Below are 26919 nucleotides of genomic sequence, written 5' to 3'. Positions count from 1 at the left end.
AAACAGTAGTCCATTTCATGCCACACACTAATCAACAGATCCCTTTTTATGGAAGCAACAGTTCAGTTTCTTAGAACTTGAAGAGTAGCTGTCATAGATGGGCCAGAGACTGTCTTTTTATGAACCCTCACAGGAAAAAAGTGCAAGGTGTGAAGTCTAGTGACCTTGAAGGCCAAAAACAATAAACAAGATCTTGACTTCATGCAAGTACCAATGCACAAAGTGTAGTACTTCATGCAAATTCCAGTGCACAAAGTGTAGTCACCATTTGTCATCAGACAAACAACAGTGCAGCTGTGTCAAAGCTTTGAACCTTCCTCTATTCAGTGGCATGCACAACATGTTTCTATCATTTATATAGTTTGTCTGTAATAAACTATTGAAATCTGCTCTTTCTGAAATCTGTTTGCCTTGTATGTTGAAGCTCACTGAAAGTGGAAATCTTCCCCTGAATCATCTGAACTTTTCATTTTCTGCCTGTAAATAACTGTGATGGGAGAATCATGACCTCTGCTCTCTAGGTTTTAATTTGTTTAATTTCTCTCCTCTTTGATTGGCAGACCTATAAACAAGATAAGAATCAGTGCGTAGGAACCAGCACTGTCAACAACAGTCAGCCACTAGTCTGGTTCACACTTAATTGAAGTTTCCCACAACAACATCCTCTTATAAAACATTCTTCATCTACTCGCGGCATCAAATCTGGGTAAAATCTTGAGCAGTTTGACAATTATGATGTTCACCGACCAATCTCAAACTGTCTGTAGGCTATAAATTGTCACAAGAACAGCACCCATAGCTGTCTCTTGTCTCTGACAAGGACAATCAAGGATTTCATCAAAAGCTCGAGATTTTATGCAGATTGGAAATGGCAAGTAAATTGAGTGTTTCGTACAAATATAGTTCTTGCTCATTTATCAAATGCTGCTTTCAGCTAACTGACACCTTGGCCCTCTCTCTGTGGCAATCAACAGTAATAAAAGTAAAATTTACTTGTTTCATTTTCTCCAGGTTTATAGTGTATGTGACAGAGAGCTCCATTGTAATCCTGCACCTATTCCACAAGACCACCACTGGATGTGTCCTGTATTCACATTGTAAGACCACCCATAAACTGATATATTTTGCCATCAAAATCATACCTACATTTTGTGAATGTTGCTACAGATGCCAGGCAACCACGCATTTTATATGATGTAGTAGTATTCGTATTAGAGCTCCTTAAAACATGCACTAAAATGTGGCCAATACTGCATACAGTTATATTGCCGGTCTGTAGTGTATTTTTTCACTGTACTCATCAAACTGGTGTTCTAAATGCTACAAATTAGTTGTTGTGCAGCACAGAGAAATTGACTGTTGGAATTGTGAGAGTGTACATTCAGGGAAGAAATGGGCAACATATTATTTCGTCCAATGTACATCCCACAAAATGACCAAAATAGGAAAAATCAAATAAACTATAACTCACGGGTCATACAGAACTTACTTAGAGTTGCCCTTTCCATACAACCTACTCCAATGAAACAGAAAAATGATAATGACACCAAAAACACCCTACGCCTTTGCAGAGTATATATGTAGATGATTTGTTAAATAGATCGTTCTTTCTGACCCTATGTAACTGGAGCAACTCAAGTTACTAATTTCAATTCTGGACTGAGAAAAGAAAAATTTTCAACATATAGAGGAAGAAGGGAAGCTTTGAGTATTGTTTGGGTTCATAGATAAGCTTCGGGCACTGCAGCTCGGGTTTTGAACTTCAGCGAAAAGCACAAGCATTAAGTTGTCAATAAGTACACGCAAAAGAAAGAAGACTTTCTAGCTTTCAGAGCTGTCCTTTGTGAAACTAGAATAAAACACACACACACACACACACACACACACACACACACCCACACACCCCTGCATGGTGACTAACAGTGCTAATCCTGCAATGCTGTTTTTCAGCAGGTGAAATTGTTGTAGTGTCAGTTGGGATGGATAGAGGGAGAAGGAGGTGGAAGTCATGGATAGAGACTGGAGGTGGTTTGCAAGTGGCTCAGAGGAAGGCTGCCAGTTTGCCAACTAGGGATGCGGGAAGGAGGAGAGGCAGGTATATGGCTGGCACAATTGTAGCAACCGATCAAAAGCGTCATGAGGGGTGGACAGGCTGGAGGAAGGAGAAACTGGTGGATGGAGGTGGCGGTGACATTGGTTACCTGAGACTAGGACGATTACGGGAACAGAGTATGTGTTGTGAGGATAATTCCCATCTGCATAGTTCAGAGAAGCTGGTGGTGGAGGGTAGGATCCAGATGGGTCAGACTACAAAGCAGCAATTGAAATTGAGCCTGCTATGCTCAGCTGCATTTTGTGTCACCAGGTGGTTAACTTCGCTCTTGACCACAGTTTGGTGGTGACCATTCAGCCTGGTATATGGCTGGTTGGTAGTCATACCAACATAAAAGGCTGTGCAGTATTTGAAGCAGATTTAGCTTGCGACATTAATGCTTTCACAGGTGCCCAGAATGTAATGAGGTAGGATAAGTCTGTGGGTAATGTGGTTAAGTGGGGGGGGGGGGGGGGGAAGGGGGGGGATAAGGTTCACAGATGGATAGTGATATGAACTGGGAGGTTTATTGTTGGAATTAGGTTGGCTTTGGTTTGAGGGACTGCTGGCAAAGAAGTGTTTCTACTGTAGGGATCAGGCAAAGAAGAGTAGGTCTTTGACAACTCCAACATGGCTAAATTTGGGGGGGGGGGGGGGGGCTGAAGGTTTAGCTTCTGGATAGGACTGTAACTTGCATGGGGTGGAGGTTTTTGGTGGAGAGGTTGACAACAGTGTTTTGGGTCTGCTTGGGTTCTTAGTTTTGTGAGGTGTTGTGAGGGAGTTTTGGAGAGTGTGGTAAACTGAAGAGGTCTACTAGGCAGTGTCCAGGTGTTGTGAGGGGTTGACGAAGGGGTTCAATATGAGTGGGATTGGTGATGACAGTTAACATCTTACTCCAATCTGGGGGCCAAGGTTGGATAAGATTTTAACCTTCACTACCCCTTTACCCACTGGACGCCCACACATCACTGTTGGTGCCGACCCCTATATCACAACATCCTTCACGTCCGTGGCCTTGCCATTATCGAAAACTGCCTCCCCAACTTACTTCAGAGTCCAGATCCACCACTTCATTGCTTGTACACCATACCAACCATATCCTGTCCCACAACTGTTTTTCCTTTGCAGGGAAGATTTACAAAAACCTTGACAGGCAGGTAATACCCCCCCTCCCCCCCAAACCTAGTCCATAGACAGATTTCCTGTGCCATATCCTTGCATACCCACAATCCTCCCACCAACCCTAAGAATCAACTACAAAGGCGCACCCCTGGACTGGAACAATTGAAACATATCCTTTGCCATGGCTTTGATTTATCTCATTCTGCCCAGAAATGAGGGACACCCAACCAAGATCCTTCCCGTTCCTTCTAAAGTGATGTTCCATCAACCACCAATGCTACAAAACTTCTTAGATCATATCACATAACTGTGGCAGACCAAGGTGCAGGACTTACCCAATCCACCCATCCAGCACCTCCTACTCCAGTCCTGTCATAGGTTTATTCTGTCCCATCAGAGGCTGGGCCACCTCTGAAAGCAGCTATGTCATATACAAATTCTGCTGCAAATGCTGCACAGCCTTTTATGTCAGTGTGACTACCAACCAGCTGTCGACCAGGACTACCAATCAGCTGTCGATTACGATGAATGGCCACTGCCAAACTGTTGCCAAGAATGAAGTGGACCACCTGGTGGCAATGGTTGCTTCACAGCCTGAGCCATCTGGACCTTATCATCCACCGCGGGCTTCCGACTACACAGGTAGAAGTTATTCTCTATTCCTGTAGCCATCCTGACCTCAAACTCAGGTAACCCACTATCTCCCCACTCTCCACCCACCTCCTCTGTCCTGTCAACCTCACACAATTCATGGCTACACGTCATTTTCAGCATGTGTCACTGCTACAGTCATGCCGGCCCATATATCTGCCAACCCTCCCTCTTGGCGTTCCTAACCAGCAATCTGTCTCCATTTGAGCTACAGCCACCCACCCCCAGTCCCTCTCTCTGCCTCCTCACCTCCCTCCTCTTTTACCCACCCCACCTGTCAGAATCCTTACAACAACAAGTCCACCTGCCTAAAAATTACATTGGCACTGTTAATTTAGCCAACACTATGTAGGGGTGTGTGTGTGTGTGTGTGTGTGTGTGTGTGTGATTGGCACTGTTAATTTAGCCAACACTATGTAGGTGTGTGTGTGTGTGTGTGTGTGTGTGTGTGTGTGTGTGTGTGTGTGTGTGTGTGTGTGTGTGTGTGTTTACTCTAGCTCGTCAAAGGACAACTCCGAAAGATATGAAGTTTTCCTCCTATTATGTATACCTATTGACAACTCACACGCTGCAGGTTCTAGAAAACGATCGCCAAAGGTATGACGTGAGCCACTGCCCTGTTGTCCACCAGCCTGGTGACCTCGTGTGGGTCTTCACTCCTGTTCAGAAGGTTCGTCTCTCTGAGAATCTCCTCAGGTGCTACTTTGGACCTTAACAAAGGTTTATTCAGCACTCGCACATACTAGAGTATGGAGCGAACTGCCTCCGGCTAGAACACATACAGTATATATACAGTTACAGAACATTCCAGTACAATGTTTCTTGACATTTGTGGATACTGCTAGAATGTACTCGAACCGAATATAGAAAGTAAAATTTTACAGTCCAGGTGGGTTTAGAATGCATGACCCTCCATGCAACAGTCTAGTATCATAACCACTACACCACGGTGACTTTGCTGCTGAGCTTCTTCTACGACATTGCTCCCTCCTTAAGAGAACAGCATCCTGGTGGTATGTCCTCCTAGTCCGGGAACGAGTTATTGGTCTTATAACCTTATAAGGTCCAAAGTAGCACCTGAGGAGATTCTCAGAGAGACGAACCTTCTGAACAGGAGTGAAGGCCCACACGAGGTCACCAGGCTGGTGGACAACAGGGCAGTGGCTCACATCATACCTTTGGGGATCGTTTTCTTGAACCTGCAGCGTGTGGAGTTGAGCTAACTGCCGAGCTTCCTCAGGTAAATCCTGGGGTGTCTTGCTTGGTGGTGTTGTAGGCCAGCAGCGTCACGAAAGGTAGCACCTCATCCCAGTTGCTCTGCTCAACATTGACGAGCATTGATAGCATGTCAGCCAAGGTCTTATTAAGGCATTCATTAAGCCCGTTAGTTTGCGGATGGTAGGCTGTCGTCATGCGATGACTAATGTTGCACCGATGGTTTATCTCTGTCACAAGATTCGATTGAAAAACTTTCCCTCAATCTGTAATTAATGACCTTGGGGCACCATGTTTTAATACAATGTCTTCCATGATGGATTTGTCTACCTCGGATGCTTCGGCCGTTTTTAAGGCTTTTGTAATGGCATAGTGTGTCAAGGTAATCAGTGCAAACAGTAATCCATCTATTGCCACTAGCAGATGTTGGAAATCTTCTGAGGAGGTCAATCCCAACATGCTGGAAAGGCGTTTTGGCTGGTGGAATTGGTATGAGTCGGCCAGGTGGTTTCTGAGGGACTGCCTATCTCCTCTGGTACTCTCAACAGTGCGACACATAATGACGGACACTCCTAAATAGACCTGGCCAGAAAAATCTCTTGCAGATCCTATCATATGTCTTAATAAATCCTAAATGTCTGGCCTCAGGTGTGTCATGGAATTCCTGTAAAACATCTTAGCACATGTGTTTAGGAATCACTGGTAGCAATCTCTTTCTAAACGGAACAAAGTTTTTCTTGCAAAGTAATCCATTAACTACCTTACATTGCCCTTTCATATCCTCTGACCGATTTAAGGAAAGCGTCATTTGAGATATCTTGGTGTCCTTCTTCTGCTCAGCAGATGGATCCTGGAGTGCAGCAAGACAGTCATTATCTTAATCAAAGTCTTGATGGTCTTGCACAGGGTTTCTTGAGAGACAGTCAGCATATTGGTGTTTTCTTCCACGTTTGTACACTATGATATTGTCACACTCTTGAAGACATAGTGCCCACCTGGCAAGTTGTCCTGTTGGATCCTTAAGACCTGTCAACTAGCAAAGTGAATGATGGTCTGTAACAACTGTGAATGGCCTTCCATAGAGATACTGTCAAAATTTGCACATGGCCCAGGTCACAGCAAGACATACTCTTTCTGTCGTTGAGTTGTTTCTCTCGGCTTTTGTAAGTGTCCTAGAAGCATAGGCTATAACCTTCTCTTTTCCATCCAAAATTTGCATCAAAACAGCACAGATTCCATCTGTACGTAGTTCTGTAGGTGCTCTCTCATCATACAGACGAAGTACAGGGTCAGTCATCATAGCTTTTCTCAGCACATTGAAAGAATCTCGTTGATCACCACCCCAGATAAATTTAGCATCAGCTTTTAACAACTCTTGGAGTGGCCTGATTTTGATACAAAACTCTTTGATAAAACAACGGTAATAATCTGAGGCAACGGTAATAATCTGAGGAAGCTTCTCACAGCTATAATACTTTAAGGAATAGGAAATTTAGTTATAGATCTCACCTTTTCTGGGTCTGACCGCACACCTTCATTTCACTCAAGGTGACCAAGTATTTTGATTTCTTTTGCTCCGAAGAGACACTTTCTTGGATTAAGTTTCAGTCTGTCTTGTTGGGGACACTTAAGAACAGCCCTCAGTCTTTTTACGTGTTCATCAAATGTCTCTGAGAACAATATAATGTCATCTAAATAACAAAGACACATCGTCCACTTCAGGTGACTTAGAAGATTATCCATAATCCGTTCAAAAGTTGCTGGTGCATTACACAAACCAAATGGCATTACCTTAAACTCATACAGGCCCTCAGGGGTGATGAATGCAGTTTTCTCACAATCAGCCTCATCTACTTCGATTTGCCAGTATCCTGAGTACGTGTCAGTGGTTGAGAAAAACTTAGCTACCTTCAGACCATATAGTGTATTGTCAGTTTGCGGAAGAGGGTAAACGTCCTTTTTAGTTATCTTATTAAGCTTCCTATAATCAACACAAAAGCACCAACTGCCATCCTTCTTCCTCACGAGAACCACTGGTGATGACCATGGGCTCTGCGAAGGCTGAATGATGTCATGCTTCATCATTTTCTCTACCTCATTGCGAATTATTTGATGTTCCATTGCTGACACATGGTATGCTCTCTGGCTTATTGGTTGATGGTCTCCAGTGCCAATCCGGTGCTTCATCGTCGATTTGTCTAATTTGCTCTTCACCTGTAGATTGAAGCATTCAGAGAACACTTGAAGAATGGCAAGTAGCTTCTTATGTTGTTCCTTGGTGAGATCTGGTGATAGTCAACATAGAAGATCTTGTCTCGTAGTGGTAGTGCTAATTTCGCCCACAGACTTGGCATGGGAGGTTTCTAGGATGGTCAGTTATTCTGCAATTAACAGCTCAACGTTTGCTACGCACATGCATCTTGGAAGGATCTGCGGTTCTTGGCAACAGTTAACTATCCACAATTCACTGAATCTGTTATTAAACGAGACGACAGAGACTGGAATGACCAAATTATTCTTCAGTGGTGTGCTTCTCTTACATTCCACTACAAGATCCATAGGTTGATGCATGGCATGACACAACAGTTACCTTTCTAGCACTGACTGCAGGAATGAACACTTCATTCAGCACACATCGCCTCCACACACTTGGATGCTCATCTTCCTGTCCACAGTATCTCATCTCGTCTAGCATAATCTTGGCGTGACCACAACCTATAATTGCCTGAGAAGCTTTCAAAACGTCCAACCTGAGAATGACATCATGACAACAGTCTTATAAGACAAGGAATTCTAAGGGCTGTGCATGACCACTTATAATCACACAAGTGATACGTCTTCCCATAGGTCTTGCATATTTCCCTTTAGCCACCTTCAGCAGGGATGTTTTGTTGTTGATGAATACAGTTTTCTACAACGGGCGGCGTATTTCTCCGAAATGACTGAATATGATGCTCCAGAGTCCACAAGAGCTTGGGCTGGTCAGCCATCCAAGAGGACATTGATGTAGTTTCCTATCATTTTTGTAGTGATCTACGGGGAGGATTTTTCTATTCGGCGGCCTCACTTCCAAGGAAGGTTGCACCCTTTAGTTTTCCAGATTGCAGCGACCAGGTGATCAGCTGGAGCTTCTAAACGGCGATGGAGACCTTGATGGCGTGTTTGGGAGCGTCCTCTCCATCGACTAGCTTGCGGCGATGGCGACGTACGTCGTCCTGCACCCACATCATCTTGTTCATCTTCGTTGTTCTGGAGTTAGCGTCGTTCTAAGATTAATCTGCTGTCTTTTGGCGCAGGTGTCATCAAATATCCGCCACCTTTCTCGACAATAACGTACCACATGTCCCGGTCGTTCACAGTGGAAACATAATGGTTGGTTATCCTGGGTCCTCCAGACGTCAGTCTTCCTTGGTGCCCAAACAGGTTCCTCATGCGGCATTGTAGAAACGTAAATCCATCTGGGTCTCGACTTTTTCACCATTTTAAAGGGAAATGAAGGAAAAGAGATTGGGTTCAATGTCTGTTCCACTTCCTCCCTCATGGTCTCTTCAAGCATCTCAGTTTTTTTTGCTTGTCGTGCAATGCAAGTGCCTTCTGAACTTCCTCTCTCACTGTCTGATGAAGAACACTTGTGAAATCAGTTTCTTCCTCCATCACAGACATTGACACAATGTTTGGAAGCCGTTCAAACTTTTTGCATGAATTATTTTTTGATGCATTGTCTCAATATACTGGCACCATTTTATGAAGTCGTCTGCTGTCGAAACCTCCTTCAGGAGTAGGGCTTGCACTTCTTGCGCTGTTCTGCCTGGAATACTTCCCAGCTTGTGAACTTCTCCTCGTTGTTCTCATAACATTACTTGGCAGTGCCCTCCAAGTAGAAAAATACAGTAACCACACACACAGTGTCATCCAATTTGTTAAATTTGGCTATACGCTCATAAACCTTCAGCCACTTGTTTGGATTTTGGCCATCATCACCAGAGAACCCGGAAGGATGTCTCATGTGGTGGCACACAGTTGCTGCCATTGTAAAGTCCTTATCTTCTTCTGTCTCCGATAAATTGCGATCTGGCTCGAACTCTGGGTTCTCACCATGTAAACGTTGGCTCTGTTGCAGTCCGATGGGAGCCACTGTGTCGTCGATAATGTGCGCTATCACATATTCCATAGCCAGCGTCTCCACCAGAATAATGTCACATAGAAAAAGGTGTAATTAGATGAATAATGAACATTAACGTCACTTAACGAAGATTTATTCAGCACTTGCACATACAAGAGTGCAGAGCGAACTGCCTGTGGCAGACCATTCCAATACAATGAACTTGACATTTGTGGATACTTCTAGAATGTACTCGAACCGATTATAGAAAGTAAAATTTTACAATCCAGTTGGGTTTAGAACTCACAACCCTCCATGCAACAGTCTAGTATCATAACCACTACACCACGGTGACTGTGCTACTGAACTGCTTCTGTGACAATATGAAGTACACTTTCTCTATATATTCAGTGTAAAAACAGCATGAAGTTAGGTTCGTTTACATATACACTACACATAAAAGTTGTTCAAAGAGATGTTGATGAAATGAATGCGAAAGAGGGACTGACTTCCTTGATGTCCACAAAAATAATTAGGCATGGATATTTGCCTGCTAGTGAGTAAGAGAGGATTAGCTGAAGCATAATTCATTATGCACATTTATAGACATGCATATGAATATTAATTCATATTTTTTATTACAATTTCATTTACGTTAGGAAAGCTAGCAAAATTAAATGACATGGAATTTACAGAATTAAATGGACTATTTTGTGAATATGGTGTGTACTCATGTGGGGATTCATGGTTCCTGTAAAGAATGGCTAAAATATGGAGTTTTCTAGATCAGATAATTAGCAAATTAACATGTATTCCTAATGTTAATGAGAATTTTTGCAATCAGAATAATTAGGGCTACATAACAAGATAACCGAATTTTGGAAATAATTACCATTTAAAAATGAAACATTCTTAAAGATGCAAACTTTCTTTGAAAATCTTTTGAAATATAATAAACTGTAGGTTATCTGTGGGTGAATTGTCTGCCTTGAGAATTATCCATAGTCTATTTCTTCCCCCCCCCCCCCCCCCCCCCCCTCCCCTCCTGCTCGAACACTGCAAGCAGTGGATAGTAAGGAAGATAGTCATTAGTTTCTGTTAGTGTTGAAAATGTGTTGTGTTAATGATTGGAAATTGTATACAAACTTGAAGAAGTCAGTGTTGTTAGATGAAATCTCACATTGATTTACAGTGTGGTGAAACAATGATCCGTGATTTTCGAAAAACCAAAGATAAAATAATCCAATTTGCTAGCAGTTCTAACTCATTTGTCGAAGTGGAAGGCTATGGAAATGTCTACATATGCAGAACTGGATAAAGCCATATTGGAATGGTTTCAACAGAAAAGGCAGAGGGCATAAAAGTATCTGACCCAATATGTACCACACAAGCTCAGTTTTTCCTCAAAACCTTGGGGGTAGAAGGAGAATTTAATGCATCTTTGTGGCTAGTTAACAAAGTCTAAAATATTGCTGTCCAAAAAGAAAAAAATAAGTGGGCATAATAAGGCTGCTTTTGAATTTTGTAATGATTCCCAGGAGTTTTTGCATGAGAAAATTTAGAACTGGAGTAAATATACAATGCAGACGAGACCGAGTTCTTTTGAAACTGTCTACCAACAAAGACTTAAGCTTTTGAGATGGAGCATGGTGTCTCTGGTTATTAATCGAGCCAGGAATGGATAACTGTATTGTGTTGTGATAATGCTATGGAATCATTTTAAAGTTAAACTTGGTATAATCGGCAATACTAAAAAATTGTGCTTTTTCAAAAGAAAATAAATGCACAGTTTACCTGTCCATATCTTCACCAGAAAGGGGCCTGGATGGACCACACAATATTTCAAATGTGGTTCTGTAATTGCTTTGTGCAACAGTTGTGAGAACATTTATTGGTGAAGGGTCCATCTGCAAGGCTGTATTGCTACTGGACAATGCACCATTGCATCCAAATGAAAATGTTCTGAAATTGGCTGATGGGATGATATTTTTAAAATATTTACCCCAAATGTGACAGCCTTAATCCAACCAGTGGATCACAGCCATTGCTGCCATGAAGAAAAATTATAGAGGAAGTCTACTACAAGAAGTTATTGATGAGGGCAGCAATCTTCAAACATTTTGGAAACAATTAACTGTGCTACACACAATGTAGAAAGTGTTGAAGGTGAAACAATCAACCATAGCCATGTCATGGAAAAACATTAACCCTAAAATTGATGTCATCAGTAACTCTTATTACGAAGAAGACTGTTCATTAGTAACGTTAGCAGCTGTTTTGAAGAGTACTTCAGGGTGAGAAACTGTTGACAGAGAAAATATTTCGTATTGGTTTGACTTTGACCACACACAGCTTGGTCATTAGATTTTGAGTGACACTTCTGTCATTTAGCGAATACAAGAGGAATCCAAGGAGGCAACTGACAGTGACAAAGATGACAACATTCCTCTAATTTCAGAAACGGTAATCAGTCGTGCATCATCACTTCAGTGGACTGAAGGATTACTAGACTAAAAGAAAAGCTACATCACTGAGGCAGAAATCAGTTCAAGATTATTTGCTTCAAGAGTAGTGTAATGTTATGTGAAATTAAATTGTTCTGTATTGCTTGTAAGTTCCATGTTTTCACACGCACTATGATGATTAAAGTAGAATTTATCATAACCATTAGTTACACATTGTAATTAATTTTTGTTTTTGAACTATTCTAATACATTACTGTATACTTAAATTGTGGATTAACCTCAGGTTTCCAGTCCCCAATTACTGAAGATAATCAAGAGTTTACTATATGATGTTTTTCGAAAAAGTAAGATGTTTGCGAAGTAGAGGGGGTGAGGTCTTTTAATCAGAAGTATAAGACTTAAGTCAGAACAGTTTATTATCTCACTTCAAATTCTACATACAGGTGTTTTTACCAATCCTCAAATTACAGATATTTACCCACAAAAATTATTTTTGTGTAAACTAAATAGGCTATAAGCATCAATAATTGTGGAATTACCTTATGAACAATAAGACTTTAAGATTCCCATGTTAAGCAAGAAAATGGATAATTAATTTGTAAAAGTTGTACTTGGGTTATTCCCACAACTATGTCAAATGAATAAAACAAAAATAATGATAATATTTTACTGTCTGGAATTTTATAAGATTGAGTGGATGATTCCAGTTTTCTCTGTTACAAGAAAACACTACTACCACATTTTCAGCATTGCAGTCATAGTTGTGATCTCATACCGTTGGTTGTAATCCACCTGTGGTTTTCTGTTGTTGCCTTAATTTTAATTGTCTGGTTGTGTCTAAGGTGAGCTGAGTACTTTATTTCTCATTTTTATTTTACTGGAACTCGTATAATAAATATATGTAGTAAATGTCTGACAGGTTAAAACTGTGTGCCCAACCAAGACTGTTTATCAGAATCTCGAGTTTGACGACCAATGCTCTTAGCGATTGAGTTATGCAGGCAAGACTCATGACTCACCCTCATAACTTCATTTCTGTCACTATATTTCACAGAAGCTCTCCTGCATATTTTACTGGACTACCACTCTTGAAAGAAAGAGTATAGCTTACTGTGGAGCAATGCATTGACTGCTGATAGTAGCTGGCAGAAGTGAACCTATGAGGGCAGTGTGTAAATTGTGCCGGGGAAGCTGAGCTGGTAATAGGTAAAATAAGGGAAAGCCAACCACTTACTTATAGTTGCAGAAGGTTGATAATAACTGGATCCTCAGCATTTGTAAAATTTTCACGGAGTATCAGTTATTGAAAGTAGTTGCCTGGGAGTGTTAGGGAAGGATGTGCCTGGGAGTGTTAGGGAAGGATGCATGATGACGGTGAAGAGGGAAACAGGGAAGAGAGAAAGTAAGGGAGAGAGGAGGAAAAAAATACGGGGGAGGGTTGGGAAAAACTGGGAGGGAGAGAGAGAGAGAGAGAGAGAGAGAGAGAGAGAGAGAGTGCGGAAAAGGGGAGGAGAAGGAAGAGTGTTGGGAGAAAGTAGTACACGATCTTGAAGGGGAAGGAGTGGTGTGGACAGAGAAGGGAAAAGGAAAGGTGAGGAATTGGAAAACAAGTTAGTGGAGATTTAGGCCAGGGGGATTGCAGCAGTGCAGGGTACGCTGGAGAAATAATTTCCCATCCATGTAGTTCAGAGAAACTTGTGCTGTTCAGTGAAGCAGCGCTGTTGAAGTCATTAATGTTGTGGAGTGCAGCATGTTCAACAACTGGATGGTCAACTTTGTGGTTTGCCACAGGTTATCAGTGGCCATTCATGTGAGTGGCCACTTGATTTCTTGTCATGCCCCCATAGAATGCTGCACAGCAATTGCAGTGTAGCTGATATATAACATGGCTGCTTTCACAAGTGGCCCTATCTTTTATTGCATAGGAGATGTCTTTGACTGGACTGCGGTAGGAGGTTGTGGGTGGATGTATGGAATAGGTCTTGCACGTGAGTCGACCACAAGGGAAATGACTCGTGAGGTGCAGGATTAAGAGCAAGAGTGTAGCAGGGATTAACAAGGATATTCTGTGGGATGGGTGGGAGTGGAACATTACTTTGGGTGATGTGTGTAGGATATTGGGTGGGACTCCCTCATCTCATCTCAGGGCACAATGAGAGGTAGTCAGAGCCTTGATGAAGAATGTCATTAAGCTTTTCAATATCAGGGTGACACTGAGTGATTAGACGAGTGCTGGTCATTGGGTGGTTAACAGGATTATTGGTGTCAGAGGAGTAGATGGCATTGGATGTCTGTTTACTGATGAGCTGGATAGGATATTGTGTGTCAGTAAAGGCTCTGGTAAGGTTATTGGTACATTTCAGTGACTCCTGCTTTCCATTGCAGATGTGGTGTCAATGGGTATGAGAATGTATGGAAGAGACACTTTGACATAGAACAGGTGACAGCTCTCTAAGTTGTGGTATAGTTGGTGGTTGGTGTGCTTGATATGAGTGGATATATTTATGGAGACATCTGAGAAGAGAACATCAACATCTAGGTAGATGACGTGTGGAGTTGAGGAGGACCAGGTGAAATGAGTTTTTGGAACAGGCATTAAGGTTACAGGGGAAGGAGCAAAGGTGCCTGCTCATGAGCCCAGATCATGAAATCATGAAAATGTTATCAGTGAATCTGAACCGGACAAAGGGAATAGAAAGGAAGGATTCCTCCAGATGGCCCATAAACAAGCTGACATAAGAATGTGTCGTGTGATTATCCATGGCAGTGATCTGGATATTTTTGTATTTATTTGGCCTTCAAAAGTGAAAGAAGTGTGGATTAGTAAGTGGTTGGCCAGAAGGATGAGGAAGAGGTGGTCGGTTTGTTATTAGGAAGACATTGGGAAAGGCGGTGTTCCATGACTGCATGGTCATGAGCACAGGGGATGTTTTTCTGTATAAGGCCTTTGCACCCACAGTGACCAACCAGGAGCCTGGCAGTAATGAGACAGGAACTGTGGAAACGTGGTGAAGGAAGTGAGCAGTGTCTTGAATGTAGGATGGGAGGTTACGGATAATGGTTTGGAGGTGTCAGCTAACAAATGCAGAAGTTTTTTGAGTGGCAGCATCATACCCAGCCACAATAGGATGACCAGTGGGGACACCTGTGGGGTTGGGTTTGTGGAGTTTGGGGAGTACGTAAAAGGTAGGAGTGCAGGATGTTGCTGCTGTGAGAAGGGAGATGCTGTCAGGTATTGAGATGGATCTAAGGCCTTCAGAAACAAATGAAGGTCTTGTTGGAATTCTGGGATGGGATCATGGTCGTAATGATTGTTTGCAGAGGTGTCAGAAAGTTGGCAGAGATCCTCAATCACATAGTCATTACAATTCAGGATCTTTGTTTGTGGGAAGGATAATAAGGTCTAGATTGGTTTTCATATCAGGAATATTGGCTGGAAAGGAAGGATTTCTCCAGACAGCCCATAAATGCATTGCCATTGGAAGGTGTCATATGAGTATCCATGGTAGTACACCAAATTTGTTTATATATCTTATTATCCCACCACCACAGTTGTCTCCCCCCTTTTTAACTCCCATCTCCCTTACTCTACCCTCCCTCTCCACCACCATCTTCCTCCCCCCCCCCCCCCCCAAATCCCTTATACACTCTGCCCTCTGACCACATTTTGTCTTGCTGTGCGGCTGCTGAGTCATCTGGCAAAAGACCTACCTCACGCTACTCAGTTTCCCCCTCCTTGCCTTGGGCATCCTTCCCTATCCCCTCCCCACCACCACAACTACTTCCAATAATTGATATTCAGTAACCAGTCTCACTGCTACTGTAAGTGTGTATGTTTGAGTGTCTGTTTAGTTGTGTGTTTGTGTGTATATGTTCGTGTACTCTTCGAAAAAGAGCAGGAGCTCGAATCTGGTGTTAACTGTTACTGTTACAAGTTTCTGTGTGCCACGCACCAATCATCTGTAGGTAAGTGGTTGTTTTTCTCCTATTTTACAGATTTTTTCATCCACAAATTTCCATTATTGTTATGAGTTGGTAGTAGTATTGCCCACGAAAGTCAAGGTTCTGAGATAGAGTCCCAACCTAGCACACAATTTTAATCTGTCAGGAAGTTTCAAAACAGTGTTCACACTATTGTAGAGTTAAATATTCATTCTGGTCTCATATATTGTTTTCCCAGGTTTTATTGGAGCATTCATGACTTGTTCCACTCTGTTTACAATGGCAATCTTCCTTTGAACCAAAAGATCACTGGCCAGTTAATATGGAGAGAGTATTTTTACACAATGTCAGTCAATAATGAGTTTTATGGTGAAATGGCAAACAATCCAATATGCCTGAACATTCCATGGAAAGATGGATCTGAGAAGGGACATCTAGAGAGATGGCAAGAAGGGAAAACTGGATATCCATTCATTGATGCTGCTATGCGACAGCTAAAGCTGGTAATATCTTCTACATATCTTACAACTTTTTTATCCGTTCGATGAATCTGAATGGGATGTTAGCCATTTTTTAAATCTAAACTGCTTTTAAGCTGACCTCATCATGTCTGCTTGGGTCACAGCAGCATATAAAGTCAAAGAGCTACTTTCTGAATGTAACACCAGATCTATTTTATATATCTATCTTTTTCTTTTTTCATTTCATCTCCTTCTAACCTGTGATGAAACAACAATAAAAGTAATATGAAGTGTGATTAGATTGCTAGTGAGTCTCATTATGAATGCTATGTTGGCACGATTAGTTTAGTGAATTTTGTTGTGCTTAGCACATAACTGATTCATGTAACTTGCAGCTTAAAAATATACTTTGTTGCATTAAAACTAAATATATTTTGAATGCATATTACCTATTAAAATAACTGAATAATAAAAATTTTGGAGGTACTTGGATCATGTCCATAGCATATATAAAGTGTTCTTAATTCAGCTGTTTGATGATGTAACTGTTATTTTTGTGGTTTCAAATTTTGATGCCTCTTATTCATTTAAAATCTGACAATTGCCTCTTATTCATTTAAAATCTGACAATTAGAGTTAAGTTGTTAATGAAAAATAAATCTATGCAAATTTACTAACAACCATCAGAGAATATCTCAGTGATGTCTATCACGATATTGCAGCATGGGGAAAGATCAAAGGTGTGTGTGTGTGTGTGTGTGTGTGTGTGAGAGAGAGAGAGAGAGAGAGAGAGAGAGAGAGAGAGAGAGAGAGAGAGGAAATTAGTAGCTAAAATATGTCCCTCTGTTCTCACAGGAAGGTTGGATTCACCATGTGGCTCGTAATGCTGTGGCCTGTTTTCTTACACGTGGAGATCTGTGGATCAGTTGGGAGGCAGGCTTGCAACACTTTTTGAAGTACTTGTTGGATGCTGACTGGTCAGTGTGTGCAGGCAACTGGATGTGGGTGTCCAGTTCTGCTTTTGAACAACTTCTTGATTGTTCACATTGTGTTTGCCCAGTTAACTATGGCAGGCGGCTCGATCCTTGGGGGGAGTATATAAAGTGAGTTAACATAATGTCTCATATTTTACTGTTTCGTTTGTTTTCATACGATGTCACTGCTAAAGCTGTTGTACTTACAGCCAAAAATTGAAATAACCTTCACAGAGTCAGTGTGGAATGATGCAGTGACTATTCTACCTTTAAGTACTGCAAGGAAAAGGTGACTCTTTTGCTCCTAATAACACTTAATCTGCAGTCCTCTAAGTTCATGTTGATATTTTCATGGTTCTGTACCTCAGTTGGTGTAACGGAACCCTTATAGGATCATTCTGTTGCCTGCCTGTGTCTGTCTGTCTGCCTGACTGTTAAGACTCCTTTTTCTCAGGAAAGGGTAGAGGTATCACCTTGACATTTATGTCACATAGTACTGTCTACAGTCCCTTGATGGTGTGAAAAATGTAAGCTTCTAAGTTAGTGAAATCAAAAGATACGGCCACATATATTTTGATACAAACTCAATAAAATCTATACATGAACTATCTATATGTTAGCTTGGTAGTCTAGTACTAAAGACATGCTTGCAACTTGAGAAGTTATGGGATTGAATCTCTGACGTTCACACCTCAACGATGGAGGAGTCACACGAAACTTGTGATTTGGATTACATGTTAAACTTTGGGTGCTTTTTCCTGGATGGGTAATTGGGCTAGTCATCGAAATGATGACCAAAAGAAAGACTTGTACCAGGCAACTGAGCCACACAAAATTATTTTATCTATACATGTAATTAAGTTTGTATGGAAGCCTCAGAACATGAGTGCAACTTTTTTGTTGTGGTGATCCTTGATGTCATTCAGTGTACTGGACCTTTTGTGTGGTTTCATGTGCCCATACTGATATATTGTCCATGGTGCACATAATCATCCCCTTATTACAAACTTTTTATTGCATATTTGTGTAACTGTAGCACTTAACAAATGACGTATCATAGTTTTCCTGGACCTTTCTAGTTCTAGTTCTAGTTCTATTGAGTGAAATCTGCTATGCAGTTTTTCACTAAATTATATAACTCCATTAAACTTGCTGTTAAATACAAATTATAAAACATATAAAAACTTAATTATTATGTATATTTTTAATTTAAGTGAATACTCCCTCTGCAGCGAAAGTGAAGTACAAAAAAAGCACATACTGTCAGACACCTAAAAATGAGATTAACAGAAAGTGCAAAGCTGAAATGGCTAGTGGAAAAATATAAAGCTATAAAAGCATGCATGGCTGTGGGAAAGATAGGTGACATGCACAGACAGATTAAAGAAACCGTTGGAGAAAAAGAGAAAACCAGAAGGTTGAAACATGGAAGATACATATAACCAGTGGAGGTAGACGAGATGAGTGATAATGCAACAAGATTTTGTCAGAGGACTGAAGGACCATAATTCAAAACAGGGCACCTTTAGTAGACATCAGCCCCATGGAATTGGAAGAACCAAGCATTATACGATAAAACCCTTACACCTGGTATGCAAGATGTATGAGACAGGCAAAATACCTTCATATAATAATAAAAAAAGTTTGAATCCTGATTCTAAAGAAGGCAAGGGCTGACTGGTGTGAATATTACCAAACATCAGTTTAATAAGTCATAGAAGCAAAGTATTGACACAAATTATTTGCAGAATAATGAAAAAACTGATAGAAGCTGACTTCAGGAATTCTCCACCTTCCAGAGAAATTTAGGAACATATGTGGCAATACCATTCTTCCATTATAACACTGTTCTGTTTTATCCATGGCTTCTGTTGTTTTACCTGTATCTCCTTTTGTTACCTTCCTTCCAGACAGTCTGGGTTGCACATTGAATGACTTGAAGAATATTTTGAAGTGTGTTTTACTTGCCACAGCAATTTGTTTAGAATGTATATACTGTTTACAATGCAACAGTTTGTACATTCTTGTGGAAGGGCTATGGCAAAATGAAATGTAGTCCACTGGGATATATGTAAGTAAATGCAACTATTTCACCTTAAATCTAAATAAATGCAGCCATATTAGCACGTTTTTGCCATTGACACTACTTAAGTCACAGTAAATATTCAAATATTCTTGTGCAGTTCTGGAGCTGATGTCATGCTGCTGTTGAAAGCATTTACGTAACTGGAAACGTTACCCGTCTGAAGATGGGTATGAATACCAAAAACCGCTTACGGCTCTAAAATAAAAGCATTTTAAAAGGTTTGTAGCTGGTTGCATTATTCACCAACGGCCATTAACAGGCATGGAGTTCACAGGATCCATTGTGGATAAAATATCATTGATCATTAAGGTGTTTTAAAGCACTAACATCCTGAGCAGTAGCAATTGTCCGGAAAAAATGAGTGCCAGTTTCATCATTCAACAGTTTTATAGTGCTTAAAATTTCACCAATGATGTTGGTGACCTCATTTTTATTGTTTATTGGGAGTACATCTGCGTTTGATATAGTGATACTGCAGGTATCACACTTCCAATCCACAATAAAATTATACAGGGTGTTACAAAAAGGTACGGCCAAACTTTCAGGAAACATTCCTCACACACAGAGAAAGAAAATATGTTATATGGACATGTGTCCGGAAACGCTTACTTTCCATGTTAGGGCTCATTTTATTACTTCTCTTCAAATCACATTAATCATGGAATGGAAACACACAGCAACAGAACGTACCAGTGTGACTTCAAACACTTTGTTACAGGAAATGTTCAAAATGTCCTCTGTTAGCGAGGATACATGCATCCACCCTCCGTCCCATGGAATCCCTGATGCGCTGATGCAGCCCTGGAGAATGGTGTATTGTATCACAGCCATCCACAATACGAGCATGACGAGTCTCGACATTTGGTACCGGGGTTGCGTAGACAAGAGCTTTCAAATGCCTCCATAAATGAAAGTCAAGAGGGTTGGGGTCAGGAGAGCGTGGAGGCCATGGAATTGGTCCGCCTCTACCAATCCATCGGTCACCGAATCTGTTGTTGAGAAGCATACGAACACTTCGACTGAAATGAGCAGGACCTCCAACGTGCATGAACCACATGTGGTGTCGTACTTGTAAAGGCACATGTTCTGGCAGCACAGGTAGAGTATCCCATATGAAATCATGGCGGTGAATCGAGGAAGACTGACGAAACTAAAATGAGCTCTAACATGGAAATTAAGCGTATCCAGACACATGTCCACATAACATCTTTTCTTTATTTGTGTGTGAGGAATGTCTCCTGAAAGTTTGGCCGTACCTTTTTGTAACACCCTGTTTGTACATCACTGTGGTTAGCAGGAGTATAGACGTAGATATAGATCTACGTGCACTCATAGAAAGTCAAATTTTGTTTAACCAATTGAAACTCCTGGTAGGAATATCAACAATGTAGGAAAAGATAGGTTGATAGTTACCCTAAAGATAACATACTAAGTTCCAGAGAGGTACAATTAAAAGGCACTTACACATCAGCTTTCAGCCATAGTTTTCATCAGACAAATAGAAACACACTCCATTGGGTTGGGTTGTTTTGGGGAAGAGACCAAACTGCGAGGTCATCGGTCTCATTGGATTAGGGAAGGATGGGGAAGGAAGTCGGGCATGCCCTTTCAAAGGAACCATCGCGGCATTTGCCTGGAGCGATTTAGGGAAATCACGGAAAACCTAAATCAGGATGGCCGGACGCGGGATTGAACCGTCGTCCTCCCGAATAAACACACTCCATTCGTTTAATGAAACCCACCATTCATTTAGTGAGACCCATTATTTCAGCGAACTGTGTGTGTTTCTCTTTTCCGATACAGGTTGTGGTTGAAAGCTTAAGTGTGTCATTTAATTTTGCTTATCTGCAACTTAGCATTTTATCTTTATGCTAAGTAGTAATCATTCTTTTCCTATATTGTTGTAAAATTTCGTTTTATATTCTAAGCACATATCTCCACTACTCACTGTTTTCACACATTTTCTACATAATTTTCCATTGTAAATTACAATATTTCTAACCCAAGCATTTGGCGACAGCTCACTGTAAGGCTTGTCTCCATCTTCTCTGTTTCACAGTTTTGATTTATGCAGATCTTGGGATGTGTATCTCATCCTAAATCAAGTCAGTAATGTTATCTTTATTGTCTTTGTGTTGAGTAAAATTGCTAAATCATCTTTGATACCTTCATCATGTGCAAAACCATGTTTTTTTTTATTTTGAACTCATATTAACAGAGATCTGCAGTTAACTTACATAATGCCTTTAATAGCATGCTTCTTGCAATGCCACAAATCTGAGGGTGATGTTTTTGGTAGATTGTCGTAATATGATGAACACTCTGCACATGTAATGTCTTTGTCACAGTTTTCAGTTTTACCAATGTTTCTTTCAGTTATTTTTAATATAACACACTAAACATAATGCTTTCATTATGAGCCGAAAGTGTTACATGTTGACCAGTTTTATTAAGTCTTTTTGTATTTTAACACACTTGCCAAACTACTTGTGGTGCCATTACGATAAATGCCAAATGCCATATAGTCACTAGGCAACTATGATCGTAACTACCAGTTAGTAAATACTCCTGGAACACATCCAGTATGTCTTAATTTGATGTTGTAGTACATAGAATCTCATGCTGATTTTGTGATTTATAATTTATTTTTATTGTTGTTAATTTATGTAGCACAAACATAATTTTTCTCCAATGAATTATATAAAACGGTGCAAATTTTCTACTTCATCGCTGCTAGCTACTCTGTATTAGTAAGCATTGATACTTTACAACATTTATATTTTTCCTGATAGGCGTTACATACCTGAACTACAAAACTATCCGGTAGAATATTTATATGAGCCGTGGAAAGCACCACTTGAGGTGCAAGAACGAGCTGGCTGTGTTATTGGAAAGGACTACCCAGAGAGGATTGTGGATCATCAAGATGCTTCCAGAAGGAATAAACAAGTTAGTACCACGCATGATTGTTGCTATATCCCACAATTTCTTGCTTTTTGAGGTACTGAATGTGTAGTACTGTTATAATTTCAAATTGTAAGTTATCTGCAAAAAAGTAATTTTTTCCCGTATGTGACAGTCTAGGTGAATGCATTGGGCCTCTTCTGAACAAAATGTACAAAATTTACACTTTCCCATTCCCATTACAGTGGTACTGAGTCTGTAGACTTATCACCTGTATTCCTTTAGTTTCAGGCAGATACTAATTCTCTGCTTGGGTAATAATGTAACCAAGTTATATCCACTGTTTAGCATTCATTTCTTTTTTGTGTCATGTATGGAGTACGTCCATGCTGCAGAAGTTTCTTTCTATCATCACTTGAAGGAATACAGCAGCCAGCCACTTTTTGTGCAAGCTTTATTTTTGCACAATACATGTTTCAAACAGAAATAAAGCTATGCAAAATGTGTCTTGTTGTTGTATTTCTACAAGTAATACAATCCACAGCCACAGATCTCACTCACTGTTAACGTGGATAAATTATTCTTTCTATCTTTTGCTTATTTTCCCATTGTACTCCTTGAAAAGTGAAAACAATTGGCTTCTTGTCATTGTTGGTATCAACAGGATAAAACTTCAGACATTGCTAACGTATCACTGTATTAATATGCAAACATATTAAAACAAAGAATATTTTCTTGGGTTTGGCTTGAAGAAACTATGATGTCAATGCCTTTCTTTTCATTTCTCCTTATTTAGAAATGAAAGGCGTGAAAAGGCAAAGATTCATCCACGTTATCTAAGTTTTGTCTGTCACTGTCCAGCATCATCAGTGACCCATATTTAGGTGTGTTGTAAATAAAAAGTACTTCTTGCTTGAGTATTGTTACTGGCATACGTACTTCTATTAGAGTGTAATGCAGTAGTTACGTTGCACTAAACTGTCAGTCCTGTCATCTTGTAGAATCGGATGTACTCTTGGTGTTCCGTATCTTCTCAACACTATATTTTGATGTTGCCTATCATCATCCTCATAAGGTGTTTCCTCAGACTGGTCAATAAGCTGATCGGGTCCCATGTTTATGCCTGGACAGTGTCAGGGGTCCACTGTACCCTTCCGCACACACACACTATGGCCGTTTCTGGTGGTGGTATCTGTCCCATGTTTTCTTCTTATATTTGGGTCCATTTGTCTTGGTGGCGGCTGTCCCAAGGCATTCCACATTAGGTCCACACCTGCCACACTCGTTCCTATCGCTATTGTAATGCTGTGCGGCTATCTCAGATGGTCGAGCCATTCTCCTGCACTACTGAGTTCGATGGGCGCCTGCAAGGTGCACTTGAGCTGCTGTAGGAGCTGCGTATTATGTCTGTGCATGATGCAGCAATCTCTCATGGTGATGGCGATTCTCTGGAGTTGTGTCCTATGTCTGCTCACAGTTTGTGTGGTACCTGTGGTTCCGGGGGTTGATGTAGTTTCCTGTCTTGTCTGTGACAGCTGTGGCTGTCTCTTGAGGAGGTTGTTGCTGCCTACAAGTGAAGGGAACTTTCCTCCATTGTTTCTGTAGTAGTTCATAACCTGGATTCCACAACATACTGAGCTGGTATCTTGCTTTCCTGTTGATTAGGTTCTCTGCTATCTTGAATTCAATAGATTCATAAATGACACTATCAGGTCATTCCATGTTAGTTCAACCTGGGGCTCCAGCTCATAGTCTCAGATTTGGCTGAAATTCAGTACACTAATTCTACCATGTGTGGAACACTTGTGTACAAAGTATTAGTTTCCCCTGCCAATTAGTTCCAGAATTATGACTTGTGAAAGAAGGCGGCGTGACCCAGAAATTGCAACCCGCATCTGGCAATCTATCTCCAGACCCAACTTCAGATCTTAATAACTTTGGAACTATTCCACACAATCCAGTGAAATTTTTACAAACCAGTAACATCCATTTAGAGAACACACTCCATGAATCAAAACACCAACAACATATTTCTGAGGGAAAATAAAAATTTCCAAAATGAGATTTAAAAAATGTAATACTTTAAAAGGTACATATTGTAGGTACCCTCTATGCAAAATATAATTCACTCAGAAAGGGTATAAATTTTTTTGTGGTAAGCTCAATGTGGCCTAAACACACACAGAACTCATCATGCCCATATCAGTCACAAAGACTGAGTTACATGCACATGAAAATACAAAAATTTGAAAAATTACCTGAAAAACATGGATTTTCGAAGTGTGGTAGCACAAAAGGGACACGTAGTATCCAAGCCAAATTTCACACACTGCATAAGTAGACCATGATGATAATATCTCAAAATTTCAGCATGTTATTTCAAGACATTTGTGTGCAACGGAAGTTGACAGATGTATTTGGTGGTGTGGCCATTGTTTCACAACACAGTTTTGTAAAAACATATCATACACTGTTCTGCCTCTTCTTATCCTCTCCCACAACTGTTTAATCACTAAGCAACAACATATAGACAGATTAACAGAGCCTATTATTAATGTTTACTGCACCTTAACTGCTAAAAACCAGTCGATTGTGCTTCAAACAGAAGTTCTCCCACACTTTAGCTACTGTACTCTGTACATTGAGTGGCAAATTGTACTGTCTTCCTGACACTGTGGTAGGAGCTGGTACTGTCATAAGAATATGTTCAAAGGGAATCCAACACCTGTCTGCCAAACGTGGCCAATGAAATGATCTTGCTGGTCCTGCTGGTGCTATGAAGTTCACAAATACATCACCTTCTGTTTCACAGCACTCTGCAACACATCCTAAGTACCATTTGTCATCATAAACAGCAGTAATATAGCAACCTGGTTGTATGTTGCTGCTTTTGCTTCTGAATCCTGAGTCTGACACACATGGAGACATATGTTGGGCGTGAACCTATAGTTATAACCGGACAGTCTGCTCATCTGCACATTGTCAGAGTCCGCTGGAGAGAAGTGATGGTGGCTCCTTGTGTCTGCAACAGTTTTAACGTGTTCTAGTATGCTTTTTAGCAACTCTTTGAGTGATTTCATCTCATCTTTCAAACATAGAATGATTGTATTCCAGAGATATTTTTCTGTACCCAGGTAAATAATTGAAGAGGTGATAGAGTGTGACCTTCTGTAGGGTGCTGCAGACTAGCTCATGATGACATGTGCTTAATGGTAGCACCAATACCATCACAAACATTTTTACCATGTCTTGTGAAAAAATTTCATTCTGCGTGAATATGAAAATCATGGTAATGCATGCATAAATTTTTTAGATTTTTACAGTTTTTGTACTGACTAGCTGCCCCATCACTTAAGTATTTCGCAAAATGTATGTGAGGCAGCTTGTTTTTCACATATGCCATGACAGTGCGAATGTGGGCATGAACTGCAGTGGCATTGTGAATTAAACAGTCACTAAAAATGCACAGGTTCATGACAGACACATCACCTGATTCACCTCTATAATAAATCGCAAATGGCTGGAGACTTGATTGACTGCTGGCGTAATGATATCCTTGGATGGCATCTTGAACTATAAATGCATAATTTCCAGAAAAGTCTAGTATTACTATAATTTCATTTTGTTTCAAATTATCCTTACAAAACTGGAGATAAGCCGATTGTGCTGTTGCTGTGAAGCTGTGTGTGGTCAGTTTGTCCGTTTTTTGACAACACATTTCAACAAAATCTTCCACTGTACTTTGCTTTGTTTCAAGACTTGTGCAATCCAGGTGTGTCTATTGTTTATTACAAACAAGTTCATCGTCATCCATAAGGAGTTCACCATACAGTTTTTTATTCATGTGCTCTGCAAGATTTGCCTTACCAGGACACTTTTCACACCTGTGTATCATGCACTGGTAGGAATTTATGTCACACACTAGCAACTTCATTGCACCTTTGTAATCCGGGCCAGAATCCTTTATAGCAACAAACATCAGCTTTTGATGGGTCTCACATACACAAACGTTGTGTGTCCCCTTGCACTTACAGGCACAACCCATTTTGGCCGAAGATTGCAAAAAGACCATAAACCTACTTTGGTATTGGGATACTTTCCGTGAATTCTACATATAGTTCTGATATGTTGCATAGCAACAGTCTTTTTTGCATCTGGACACGTAGATTTCCCATTTTCACCATTACATAGTCTTTTTTTCCCAGGCATTATTTGACTGTGGTCATTATTTTCATAAAACTTCAACACTAGCACCTTAATTTTTGAACTCAGTTGCTTACCCTGAGCCTGCTGAAGTTGTGGAAGCACTCCTTGGGTTGCTTTTATTTTCCTAGCTCGCTTTACCATATATGTGGAAACATTGAATTCCTTTGCAGTGTAGTCAATAGACCAGCTGGAAGGTGCAAGGGTAAGAATGGCTACTTTTTTTTGGCGTGTGGATGTGGCACATTTTTCTCTCAAATCATACACCATTTTGTCCAAATCAGAGCATTTCTGGCATAATTTCTGTTCCTTTGGCGCAGATAGTTCTTCCTCTTCCACCATTAATATGTCAGCTATTTTGTGTTTTAATTCCATTTGAGCTTCTTGTAGTTTTCTTCTACCATAGCTGGGCCTGTCTCTTTTCCCATCTTTGTGGGAGACAAACCAAGAGCAGTCACTGAAGTATTTAATTTGCTCATCGGCTGTGGTTGTAGGTGGCTGATACTCTTCGTCACTTTCATGTAAATTATCAGAATATTTTTCATTTTTTAGCAGTGTAAAACACATGGAACATAACTTTTGTCCTGGTTTCATGTTAAGTCCCACGGACTGATTCACTTTCAATACTGTTTTTATATCAAATTCTCTGAAGCTACACTTCACTGTCTTCTTATGAATCTGAAATGGATCAAAACAACTTCT

General features: G+C 40.6%; 1 protein-coding gene across 2 annotated transcripts in view; it reads left to right on the top strand.

Annotated features, from left to right (window-relative positions):
- Positions 1–26919, top strand: part of LOC126335168 (cryptochrome-1) — a 109000-nt gene that overhangs the window by 66620 nt on the left and 15461 nt on the right. For both annotated transcript variants that reach the window (XM_049998150.1, XM_049998149.1), the window contains exons 8-10: positions 15828–16092; positions 16906–17153; positions 21903–22059. In XM_049998150.1, coding sequence (XP_049854107.1) covers positions 15828–16092; positions 16906–17153; positions 21903–22059 — 670 coding nt within the window. The remainder of the gene's footprint in view (positions 1–15827; positions 16093–16905; positions 17154–21902; positions 22060–26919) is intronic.

This window comes from Schistocerca gregaria, chromosome 2, assembly GCF_023897955.1.
Source record: "Schistocerca gregaria isolate iqSchGreg1 chromosome 2, iqSchGreg1.2, whole genome shotgun sequence".
NCBI lineage: Eukaryota > Metazoa > Arthropoda > Insecta > Orthoptera > Acrididae > Schistocerca > Schistocerca gregaria.
Note: the sequence above shows the minus strand (reverse complement) of the source record. Positions and strands in the feature narration are given on the sequence as shown.